Source organism: Mirounga angustirostris, unplaced genomic scaffold (genome assembly GCF_029215605.1).
Source record: "Mirounga angustirostris isolate CCGP_5_RB_7025 unplaced genomic scaffold, mMirAng1.0.hap1 SCAF_10, whole genome shotgun sequence".
Classification (NCBI taxonomy): domain Eukaryota; kingdom Metazoa; phylum Chordata; class Mammalia; order Carnivora; family Phocidae; genus Mirounga; species Mirounga angustirostris.
This window is the reverse complement of record NW_026991718.1, coordinates 138,201,265-138,212,574: the sequence shown is the minus strand read 5'-3', so window position 1 is coordinate 138,212,574 and position 11,310 is coordinate 138,201,265. Positions and strand designations below refer to the sequence as shown.

Genomic DNA, 11,310 nt, shown 5'->3' with positions numbered 1-11,310 from the left:
CGTGCTCGACTCCTCTGCGCGGCTGGCTAGCCGCAGGCTCACCTCCCTTCCCACCGCCGCGCCCGCGAGAGGAAGCGAGGCGGCCTTTGCCCCGCACCGGCTACAGCCAGGAATGTGGGGCCACGCTCCCCATTCAGCTGGCCCGAGTGCTCGAGGACAGCGGGGGCGAGAAGGGACGTGCAGGGCCCATCCCGGGCAACTCGGCTCCAGACCGTTTCAGGGGGTGTGGGGCAAGGCCCAGGCAGCTACTTTCCCGCCCCTTCGCGGGGGCTGCACCCGCACGGGACAGACGACGCGGCGGGAAGAACCCACGCGCGCAGTCGCGGGCGCTCCTAAGTTGACCGAAACCAAAGACCCAGGGGCAGGCACTGTCACGCGCGCCCCGCGCCCCCGGGTGCGCCCCTCCCTGGGCGCGCCGAGGTCCCCGACGGCGCGAGCGCGCAGCGCCCCGGCCCTCTTCAGCCCCGCGCCCAGCACAGCCGCGACAGCGCTTTTCCGCCGCACAGCGCGAGGTCCGCACAGCCGCCCGAGCAGGTGGGGAAGTCTCGAAGTTTGCGAGACGCGCGCGGCGAGACTGCGCATCGGGTCGTGGGGACAGCCTGTGGCCCGCGGACCCCCGCGCCCCCGAGGAACAGGCGCGTGGGCAACGCCGGGGTGCGCAGTAGAGGAAGGGGCTGAGGTGCCCTCGCCCCGAGCCTCATCTCGCGTAGGGGTGTTCTGCCCGCCTCTCGGCGCCCCCGCGGGAACCCGCACCGGTGCTCAGAGACCCCCACACCGCGCCGCCCCCGCCCCCCGCCAACCCAGGGGAGGGGGCTTCCCACAATGCCCAGCGAGCTCCAGCCCGCACTTCCGCTGTCCGGCCGCCCACGGGGGGGGGCGGAGGAACCGACCCCCGCCGCGGCCCCCTCCCGCCCCGCGGCGCCGAGCCCGTGGCCCAGCGAGGGGCGGGGCCGGCGGCCGGGCCGGCGGGGGCGGGGCCCGGGGCGGTGGCCGCGGCCCGGGCGCTGCGCGGGCCAATCAGCAGCGGCCGGGCGCGCGCCGGGGGGCGGGGTCAGGGTCCGCAGGCGGGGCGCGCGCGCGGGCGGCGGGGGCCGCGGGGTTGGAGCGGGCGCGGGGGCGCGCGCCGGCCTGACGGACGGACGGACGGACAGACGGACGGAGCAGCCGAGGCGAGCGCGCAGCTCGGACCCGCCCGGACGCAGCGCTCGCCCGGCGGCGGCGGCGATCACCGGCGCCGGTCCGGCGGCCGCGGCGCCCGCCCTCGCCCGCGCCCCATGGGGTCACAGGTAAGCGGCGCCGGCTCATTGTCCGCGCGGCCGGGCAAGCGCATCGCGGCCGGGCCCGGCCCGGGCCGCTCCGAGCCTGGGCAGCTCCGAGCCGGGGCGCGCCCCCGCCGCCTGCAGCCCCGCGCCCCACTGCGCCCCGCCCCGCGGGGGCGCCCTCCTGGCGGCGATCGGCGCGCCCCGGCTGCGACTCCGGGGGCGGCGGTGGCGACCCGGCCCGGCCCCCGCCGATCCCCGAGCCCGAGTGGCTCGGGGCGGGGCGGGCGGGGGCGGCGCAGGGTCCCCGCGGGGCTGCGCGCGGAGGCGGTGGCGGCGGCGGGGCTGCCCGGCGCCCCTCGCCCTCCGCGCCTCCTGCCGCCGCCGCGCTCCCTCCCCCGTCACCTCCGAAAGGGGAATTTTCCAGCTGGTAATTTCTGCTGCGTCAACGCCCGGCCCCAGGAGGCAGCCCAGGGGCGTCCTGGCGCCCCCCGCCCGCGCCGTCCCGCGCGCCCCCGGCCCGCGCCTCCGAGCCGCACCCGGACCCGCCCGCGCCGAGTTTGCCAAGAGTCGGAACTGCGGGAGGTGGGCGCGGGCGGGTCCCCGCGCCCCACCAGGCCTTGGGGGTCATTGTCTCCCCCTGACGCCGGGCACCGGTCTCGTCTCCATTTTAATTGCTGGATAAACCAGGGCGCAGGGGCCTCGGGGCCGGGCGGCCAGAGGAGCGCGGAGGGGACGGGGCGCGCGGAGCGGACGGGGCGCGCGGAGGGAGCCGGGTCCGCCGCGAGCCGTGTCTTTGTTTCTCCGTAAATAGACATGTCAGTTTCACAGGGTAGCACGAGTCACTGTCTGACAAATCAATCCGATGGCAAATGGGGAATTTTCTACGCCAGGAGGAGGGCTGTGGCCAGTTGGGGTACCCCCGGCCCCGCTAACAAATTTATTATTTGTAGGTTTAACGGACCACGCACAATAGGGCTGGACCGAGGAGCCTGGGTACAAACCAAAAGGGGTGAAGAACAGATATTTTCTGACGCCGAGGAAATATAAACAAAAGAAAGTTTGACTGAGATTCTCAGCGAATTTCCTCACGCTTTCCGTGCTACAATCTCAGCGGCGCATTTGTCGAGGATTACAGTGGCAAGATTGTTACCCGCATTGTTTAAAGAAATGCTAATTAGGCAACGCGTTTTGCAAACTGCTGGGCGCGGACACCTGTGCACGGAGTGCTCACGCGCATTTTAATTGTGTCAGTTGTAGAATCTTTCATATTGGATTTATTATCAAAGCTAACTTTCCGTTTGGGTAACAGACTTGTGGATTCACTCTATGGCTGGCCCCGCACGCTGCAAGAATGGAAAATGGTTCGTTCATCAAAAGGAAATTTAGAGAAGGGTTTTTCACATGAATAATGAAGTAAACAGTAGTATTTTACCATACTAGAATCTTCCTCTTGGTTTATTTTGTGATAGTTTTACATATTTTGAACTGAAAACTTTGGGATGCCTTGTTATTCCAGAAAGGATTAATAGGTCTACCTAGGCAGAAGTTACTGAGATTTAAGCCCTGGGTCCCCTATAAAGCTAGTGATCATCTTCATCTCCTTTACTGAAGGAAGGAGGGGATGGTTATTGAGTTTTCTTTAGGAGATGGTGGAATGTACTCACTTTAGGCTATTCAGAAGCCCCAAATTCAGCCTTTCCTGGAGGGCAGCCTTGGGACAACATTTAATTGAGCCTCTCATTGACATCATCCTGGATGTAAGAATTTTGTTTTGATGAAATAATTTCTGCTCAGGGTTAGCTGTTTTCTGTTTGAAAATGCGTTGTTTCTGTGCTCAGAGCTCAGTGTGCATCGACTCTCCCGTGTTCAGGACTGGCTGGTTGTTGCCTGCAGGGGCACCCATCCTCTTTGATGCTTTGTCCCCACTCAGTTATCCAGGGCGGTCCCTTGGACCCTTGCACCCGTGACACCTGTGTTCCACAGGCACACAGCACAGAGAGGGTGGGGTGAACTCCTGGAAAGGGCAAGACCACTCCGGGATTGGAGGAAATCCTCAAGCCTGAGGTCCCTTCGCTGTCAGAAGGGGTGTTATTTACGAACATGTTACACAAAATTAAGTTTTAACAGAGTGAACTTTCCAACATTGTCCTTATGTGGGGCTTTTCAAATTAAGAGAAATTGGGCCACTCTGTCCCTGTGGTCTGTGTTTCTGGGACAGCTGTTCAGCATTTCTGCTTTGTTCTCTACCAGAGGTCTTAGACCAGCCTCTAAGCGCCAAGGAGACCCATTTAGTGCACGGTGTTTAGAAAGTGCCACAGCCCGGGAACCTGAGCTAATTCCTCACTGTGCCCAGGTGCCTTCTTGGCTAGTCTGTCAAAGTTCTAGAAGCTGCTGCTCCTCCTTGTCCTACCTTGCACCCCATGTCACAGCACCTGCCACCGCACTCCCCTGCTCTGGAGGTTTCATATTCCTCCGTGACTCACGGTCTCATAAATATATAGGCTTTTTCTTCCTTCTGACCTAACATATTTTACCTTAAAGTCTGTTGAGTGATGGCACATTGTCAAGAATTCCCCTGTGTGTCTGCCCCTTCCCCTGAAAAAGGAGATCCTTCTTGTTGGTACCAGTTGGCTTTAATGGCATGAGTGCTAGGAATAAGTGGATGATTAAAAATCTCTATTGAGGCCACAAGATTGATTTAAGTGTTTGAAACACTGTCTCATCCTGATCATGGTTCTGATGTCCTCTGCCCCCACCTCTGGCTGTGGCATGGCTGGGGTCTCACACCACGAGGTCAGGGAAGGTTTTCCCTCTTTTCTGCCATTCCAGCCTAAATACTTTGTGTACCTTATGTATGCACACTTAGGCTCTGTGTTCTGATTTGTTAGTGAGGGCACAATACGGCCTGTGATATTACTTGTAGATGAAAAAGTTGTGGAAAAGAGAAATAACCTTTCCTTGCAAACTAAAAAGTTGTGTGTTGAAGGATAAAAGGAGCTAGGCTGGTCAAATTCAACCTTAGTGTGATTTACACAAAGTTTTCTGTTCAATTTCTTTTCTTTTTTTTTTTTTTTTCTGTTCAATTTCTTTCTTTCTTTTTTTAAAGATTTTATTTACTTATTTGACAGAGAGAGACACAGTGAGAGAGGGAACACAAGCAGGGGGAGTGGGAGAGGGAGGAGCAGGGAGCCCGATGTGGGGCTCGATCTCAGGACATGACCTGAGCCGAAGGCAGACGCTTAACGACTGAGCTACCCAGGAGCCCCTTTTCTGTTCAATTTCTTACCAACAATGCTATTACGTCGTTTTCAGATTGAAAAATTACTAAGTATTTTTTAACATCATTTGGACTCAAAAATTGCTAACCTAGGTATTTTAGAATAGAAATCGAGAAATACTGTTCACATATTTTTCAACAGCATTTACAGAGCTTTTGTGTCTCGGCAGGTGTGTGTTTGAGTCACATCAGAGCGACGTTCCCAGGGCTTCTCACTCATGACAACTCGGGCATTGTCGAGGACCTGTGATGGGCCAGCCTTTAGGCCAGGTTGGGGACAGAGTTTCTGCAGGGAGTTGGGGGTCTGTTGGCACAAGTCGAGCCTTCCTCAGACACAAGAACCACTAACGTGACCCAGTGTAGGTGACACATGCTAGTGAAACACCCCCAGAGCTTGGAGGGGAGACGGAGTGCAAACCGTGGGGAAGGGAGCATCTGAATCCCCAAAGGCCACTGGAGGGAAAGGGCATCCGTGCAGACTCCTACCCCGTCGGGCACTGACCCTCTGGGTCCAGACCTTGTGGCGCAGATTCCATTGTGACCTCCGCTTTGCCGAGGGTGGATGGCTGGCGAGAGGGCAGGACTGCAGGGCCAGGTGGCTTCTGGGGCGGCTGGCAGCGATAGCAGTTTCAGACCCCACCTCCCATGGGGTGCACAGGCCACTCCGTGTCTTGGAGGGGCCGCGGGGAAGGGGTCCCTTGCCCCCATCACTACCTGCTCAGGTGGAGCAGGTATGTGCACCTCCTCCCCTGTTCTGTCAGCCGGGAGGTCTTTCCACTTGCCAGCAAAACTAAGAAGATCCACACGTGTGTGGGAATAACCGCTTTTTAGAACGGCCTCGTTTATAAAGAATCTGGACAGCCTTGCTACTCACGCGGTGCAATCTGCTGGCCCCTCACCGCAGCGGAAGCCGCCCCCGTGGCCGGCACAGGTGCATCCAAGGTCCCGTGTCATCCTTGTCTCTCTTTGTAGAGAGAAAGAAGGCACCTCTGCGTCTTGGGCCGCATCGGACGGTTTAAGAGCCTCAGTGTTAAGAGCTGCCTCCGTGAGGGATGGACGGGATGCACCACAGGGCGCTATGGCTGATGGGGCTTCGGCAGGTCACCTTCTTAGTCCGTGTGTGGGGGGGTCACCTGGCGAGTGCAGGGTCTGACCTGCGGTCTTCCCTCTGTCCCGCCTGAACGTTCAGTCCTGCTGTCACGCCTGAGGCACGGACAGCAGAGTGAGTGATGGCTCTCGGTTGGGCAGGTTCGGCGTTGACCTGCCTGCAGAGTTGGCCCTTGGTTTCCGGGGTGTCGAGGGCAGATGCAGACAGATGGGCTTTCTTAGAAACACACTCCCGTAATCCGCTCCCCGGCCCTCGCGGCAGAGGAACGGTGTGTGAAGGGAGCCGCACGTTCACGTAGCACCCAGAGCTACCTGGGCTGTGTGGGGAAAGCCCAGTGTGGTGGGGACTGGGCAGCTGAGTACAGCTATCATGGGGCCAGAGCGTAGTCGAAACAGCATTGTGAGGGTTGCCCAGAAGAGCCCGGGAGGAAGATGATGAGAGCCTTTGGGCACCTGTTGCGTTAGGTGGTACCGTGACCGCTGAACCGTAGTCTGTGGTCTTTTTGTCTTGTGTGGCCCTGTTTGAATCTGAAAACGGCCGATTTTCTTTTCTCATCCCATCCCACTTAAAGCAGTGAGGCTTCTGAGCAGCAGTATCCTTTTATTTACGAAGCTCAAAGTCAGCTTGGGAAATTTTGAGAGAAGCAGAATTACTCAGCTTCATTTTGAGGTGAAGAAGGCGCTCGCTGTGGAGGGTAGCAGTTTGCCCAGGACTTACAGGGCACGCAGGCCCTTCCGCATCGTGCAGACCCGCTGAGGGCCTGGCGGTGGTCCCGTGCCCCAGAGGGAACCTGCCCAGACCTTGTGGAGTCAGATGCTCCCCTCCTCGCGTGCGGTCATCACCTGGGGAGGGGGATGGGGCCCTTGGGCCTGAGCAGGTGCAGCGTCTGCCGGTCCCCTCCCTCGTGTTTCTCCATGGGTGTGCGGGGAGGTTGGCACCGCTGGGCGTTTCCCAAACAGCAGCGGGTGGTGTCATATCATGGTTCGTGTTTGGGTCCAGGCGCTGGCGCATAGGAAGCCGCCTGTCTGTTGTGGGGCTGAGCCAGGGAAGTCCCAGGGATGACAATGTGAAGGCCTTCTGCATTCTTCTCTTGGGGAGCTCCTCGGTGCGTGGCCCGGGTGCAGGCGTGGGCGCAGGGAGGCTCCCGCAGCCTTCCACGACCCCTCCCATGTGGCGTGCCCCACGGACAGGCTGAGGCCCCCCTCGCAGAGGCTCGGCTTGTTGCCCGCATTCAGCGCCTCATTTTCCCGTTTCGTTTCGTGTGTCTCTCAGTCCTGCTCGGTCAGCACTTCCTCCCTCCACTTCTGAAACGTTAAAGGTGGGAGTTTCCCTGTACAAAGCTTCTGAGATGAGAGAAAGTTGAGGATGTGAGGTCTTGCAGACCGGGTCCTCACAGCTGGTGAATGCTTGGGACCGGCCGCAGAGTCTTATGTTCTGAACATTTTTAGTAACATCGCAAAGTGCCTGTCCTGTGATTTGGAGTGACTATTACTGGCCGTGTGACCGTCTGTAATTTTTTACTTCTGAAGAGAAACTGAAGGAGTCAGGACATTTATTTTTTAAAAGATTTTATTTATGTATTCAAGAGAGAGACAGAGCATGAGCAGGAGAGGAGGAGAGGGAGAGGGAGGGAATCTCCAGCAGACTCCCCGCTGAGCACGGAGCCGCTGAGATGACATGGGGCGTGATCTCACGACCCTGAGATCACGGCCTGAGCCAAAACCAAGAGTCAGACGCTCAACCGATTGCACCAGCCAGGCGTCCCAAGGAGTCAGGACATTTAGGAGCACACGGGCACTTCCTAGACAAAAGCTAAGGCTCTTGTTGAGTGAGGGGAACATTTTTGAGTCATCTCACTCCGTGCACTTCGGTAATTCTGTTCGGCATTGCATTACTGAGGTGCACCTGCTCGTCGTAGCTTGCCATTCTATCTTTGCTTCTGGTTATACACGGGTAACTGCCTAAGTGGAAGCTTATGTGTTTTTCCACGAGAATACGGTTGTTTTCCTTCACCTGTGGTGATATAGAAACACATTTGTATATTATTTCATTGTTTTTATTTTGTTTCGTGTGAAGACTTTTTCCTTCAACTTCAGAGTATTTTGAAGACCTTTTCAGAGCTCCTTAGCAGACACAGTCTCCATTGGGGCAGTACACGCACGTCCATGACTGGCCCACTGGGAGGCTGAACAAAGTGGTTTTTAATATTGGGTAACCTTGACTTTCTCATTTTTTTTTTTCTTATGTTGGCAGAATGAGATCAGAACAAGGAGTGAAAAGGTGACAGTGTCTTTGGACGTCCCTTTGAGTTAAAGTTGGTTTAACAGGGGGCGCCCGGCTGGCTCAGTTGAAAGAGCATCCTGGGGGCGCCTGGGTGGCTCAGCCCGTGGAGCGTCTGTCTGCCTTTGGCTTAGGTCATGATCTCGTCCTGGGATTCAGTCCTGCGTTGGGCTCCTTGCTCCGCGGGGAGTTGGCCTCTCCTTCTCCCTGCAGCTCCCTCTGCATGTGTGTGTGTGCATGCGCACTTTCTCTCTGACAAGTAAATAAGTAGATCTTAAAAAAAAAAAAGGGAACAGCATTCTCCACTTCGTCTCAGAGTCGTGAGTTCAAGCTCCATGTTGGGTGTAGAGATTACTTAAATAAATAAACTTAAGAATATTTTTTTGGGCGCCTGGGTGGCTCAGTTGGTTAAGCGACTGCCTTCGGCTCAGGTCATGATCCTGGAGTCCCGGGATCAAGTCCCGCACCGGGCTCCCTGCTCAGCAGGGAGTCTGCTTCTCCCTCTGACCCTCCTCCCTCTCATGCTCTCTGTCTCTCGTTCTCTCTCTCAAAAAAAAAAAAAAAAAAAAGAATATTTTTTTAAAAAAAGAGAGAAGTTGGTTTGACACCTGCCCCCTGAACGGGACTGGACAACGTGGTGAATGGTCCACGTAGTGAATGGTCCACGTAGTGAAGCCAAGGTGCGACAGGCCGTCTGGAACCTGGCTTCTCTGCGCTGCCTTCACGGCCACGGCTGTCACTGTGTTTTCTTGAACATGGCGGAAACCCACCTGCCACAAAACCTGGCGCGAGTGACTGGTGGGCGGGAAGGTTGTTGGTGGTACTAAGGCGTGCTCACGATGGAGAGAGCCGTGAATGTCCTCCGGTGTACCTGTGTGCTCGGGGGCCTGAGGAGCAGGTCAGGAGGGATCAGCGCCGAGAAGCTGCCTTCCTTCACCGTGTTGGGCAGGTCTGCGCCCGCACAGAGGCTGGGTGGTCAGCCAAACACCAGATGTGTTTCGCTCTTTTCCTCAGAGACCAGTAACCACGCCATCCTCGGAGAAGGCACAGCAGGGCAGGGCCCCTCCTCAGCTTAGTGGCACACTACCCAAATTTGCTTGAGATCATTCATGGTCATCTTTTTCCTTAAACTGATCTTTGCCTTGCCTTGAGCGAGAACAGCCACGAAATCATGAGTCTGATGTCTTGGTTGCTCTTTTTGGTACACCCTGAAATGAACATGTACCTGTCAGTATAGATCCGGGTTTGTCCGGAGCCGGCAGAAGGTGGCCTTGGCACCGTGGTGATGTGTGGACCACCCCTTGGCAGGGGCTCGGGATACACCGGGGTCCACCCTTCCCCGCAGCGCTGCCTTCCACTCTGTGTCTCTGGAGTGGCCCCTGCCCCACACCTCTCAGGCTCAGGCGGGCATGTGCTGTGCTCCGCACGTCTCCCTCGGCAGCCTGCTGGGGAAGGACCAGAGCTTCGGCTGCAGAGCCACAGGTGGCTGAGGGGCTGCGCTCCCATTCCCGCCCGACCTGCAGATTCCGAACACCAGCAGCTTTGCCGCGTGGCTTTCCTGGGTGGAGGGCAGACCGTATCAGGGTTCTCACCGCGGAGCCCCTCAAGAGCTTCACCGCACACTGCTGAGTTGGATGGGGTGGGTGCTGGTGGACACAGGGCGCCAGGGGAGGAACCCTTCCTGCCGCGTGTCAGACGACCACAAAGCGAGCAGTCGGTGTAAGTTAGGTCGCGGCTGGTAAGAGTTTCCTGGGGCGGTGGTAACAAAGCCAACCTGGTGTCTACACAATAGAGGTTCATTCGCTCGCAGTCCTGGAGGCCAGAGGCTTAGGTCCAAGTGTGGGCAGGGCCACACTCTGGGCAAAGGCTCCCAGTGAGGCTCCTTCTGCCTCGTCCGGTTCTGGCGTCTGCGCGTGATCCTGGCTGTTCCTTGGCCTTTGGATGCTTCGCTCCAGCCTCTCCGGCCCTGTTTGCACGGCCTGCTGCCTGTGTGTCTAGATCGGTCATACTGAACCAGGGTCCACCGTAATGACCTCCCTTTAACCTGCAAAGACCTATTCCAAACAAGGTCACGCTCACAGGTGCAGGGGTCAGGACGTGAGCGTGGCGTGCTGTGGGCCGTGGTCTGTCCCTGGCATGCTGGCACCGTGTTTCCCGGTCTTGCGTGTTGTCCCTTCTGGGACCTGCAGAGGCGGCAGGTGAGTGTGTGGCAAGCCCGTACCCAACCCCACGCCTGCCGCGAGCGGGGCCCTGGCCGGCCAACACGTCCTTCTGGGGACGTGACGGAGACGGGCCTCGGAGACACAGACGGCCATGCCATCTGGGGACAGGTGCGGCGGGGCCCGGCTGGGGGACAGTGATGGGGTCGTGCGCTTCTGGTGGCGGTGAGTAGAGGGGGAGTAAGGTACTCAGTGGGTATCCTGCAAGGGCAGGGGCGGCCGCTTGTTGCCGCTGCTCCAGAGCAGGCGGTGAGGCCCCCCTGGGCACCGGCCGGAGCTGGGCACCTATGGGACCTCTGTTTCCAGAGTGTTTTCCATGCTTCCCCTGAGATTCACCAGAAAACGAAGGGTAGCAGTGATGGAGACAGTCTTTAAATTCCGAAAACCTTCTCGTGTGCTGAAGAAACGTGCGGAACTTAACACGTCAAATGATGCCGTTAAGTGGCAGGTCTGAAGCTCCTAACTGTGAAGTCGCCGTGAGACTCAGAGTGTTCTGTGGTGCCTGCAGCGTCCGTGGGCACGTGGACGTGGCTGTTGTGGTTTACTGTCTGCATTCACAGGGGTGCGGTCCCTCTACCATGACCCTGAGGTCACCAGGAGGGTGGGAGGTCACTTAAGGAGCTCGGGTGCTGTGTGCTCCCTGGACAGGCGGGGGGGGTGTGGTCACTGCTGTCACCTCCAGTCACGCTCACGGTCCCCCCACGAGTAACAGCCCCGACGGGGGATGGAGCAGAGGCCCCTGCAGACTCGTGTGGGCCGTGGTCTGCAGGATCTGACACCAGGTCAGAGTCTCTCACGCATCTGCATCACTAAATCACAGATTCTCCCGAAACTGGAAAAGCTCTGTGGTTCTTGCAGAGCCTAAGGTCTAGACACGTACCTTGGATGTCTTCAGATAGGCGCTGAATTGGAGACGAAGTGCCGTCACCCGGCTGCCGTGGTTCCTGCAGCTCAGCCCCTCCCGTCTCTTTGCTCTCCCTCCGTGTCTTGCTCCGCGGTGTTTACCGTGCACTGTGTCCCTCGAAGGACTCCGCTGAGCGTGGCGGCCATGCGCACCAGCAACACTTCCCAGCTGCCACGCCGTGGCCAGCCAGAGCCGCGCATGTCTTCACTGTGGGACCAGAGTCTGGGCACGTTCCACTAGAGGTGGTGCCTCTGAAATCT

General features: G+C 58.2%; 1 protein-coding gene across 7 annotated transcripts in view; it reads left to right on the top strand.

The window, feature by feature from the left end:
- The first annotated feature begins 316 nt into the window (after positions 1-316).
- ZBTB46 (zinc finger and BTB domain containing 46) overlaps positions 317-11,310 on the top strand; it is a 67,664-nt gene continuing 56,670 nt past the window's right edge. For 5 of the 7 annotated variants that reach the window (XR_010405962.1, XR_010405961.1, XM_064573469.1 and 2 more), the window contains exons 1-2: positions 1,085-1,286; positions 2,213-2,623. Coding sequence is in view for 3 of the 7 variants with exons in the window: in XM_064573469.1 (XP_064429539.1) it covers positions 2,614-2,623 (10 nt within the window). In the remaining 4 variants the exon portion in view is untranslated. Of the gene's footprint in view, positions 535-1,084; positions 1,287-2,212; positions 2,624-11,310 lie in introns of those variants that run through there. The other 2 variants (XM_064573468.1, XM_045886133.3) reach the window with 2 other exon arrangements.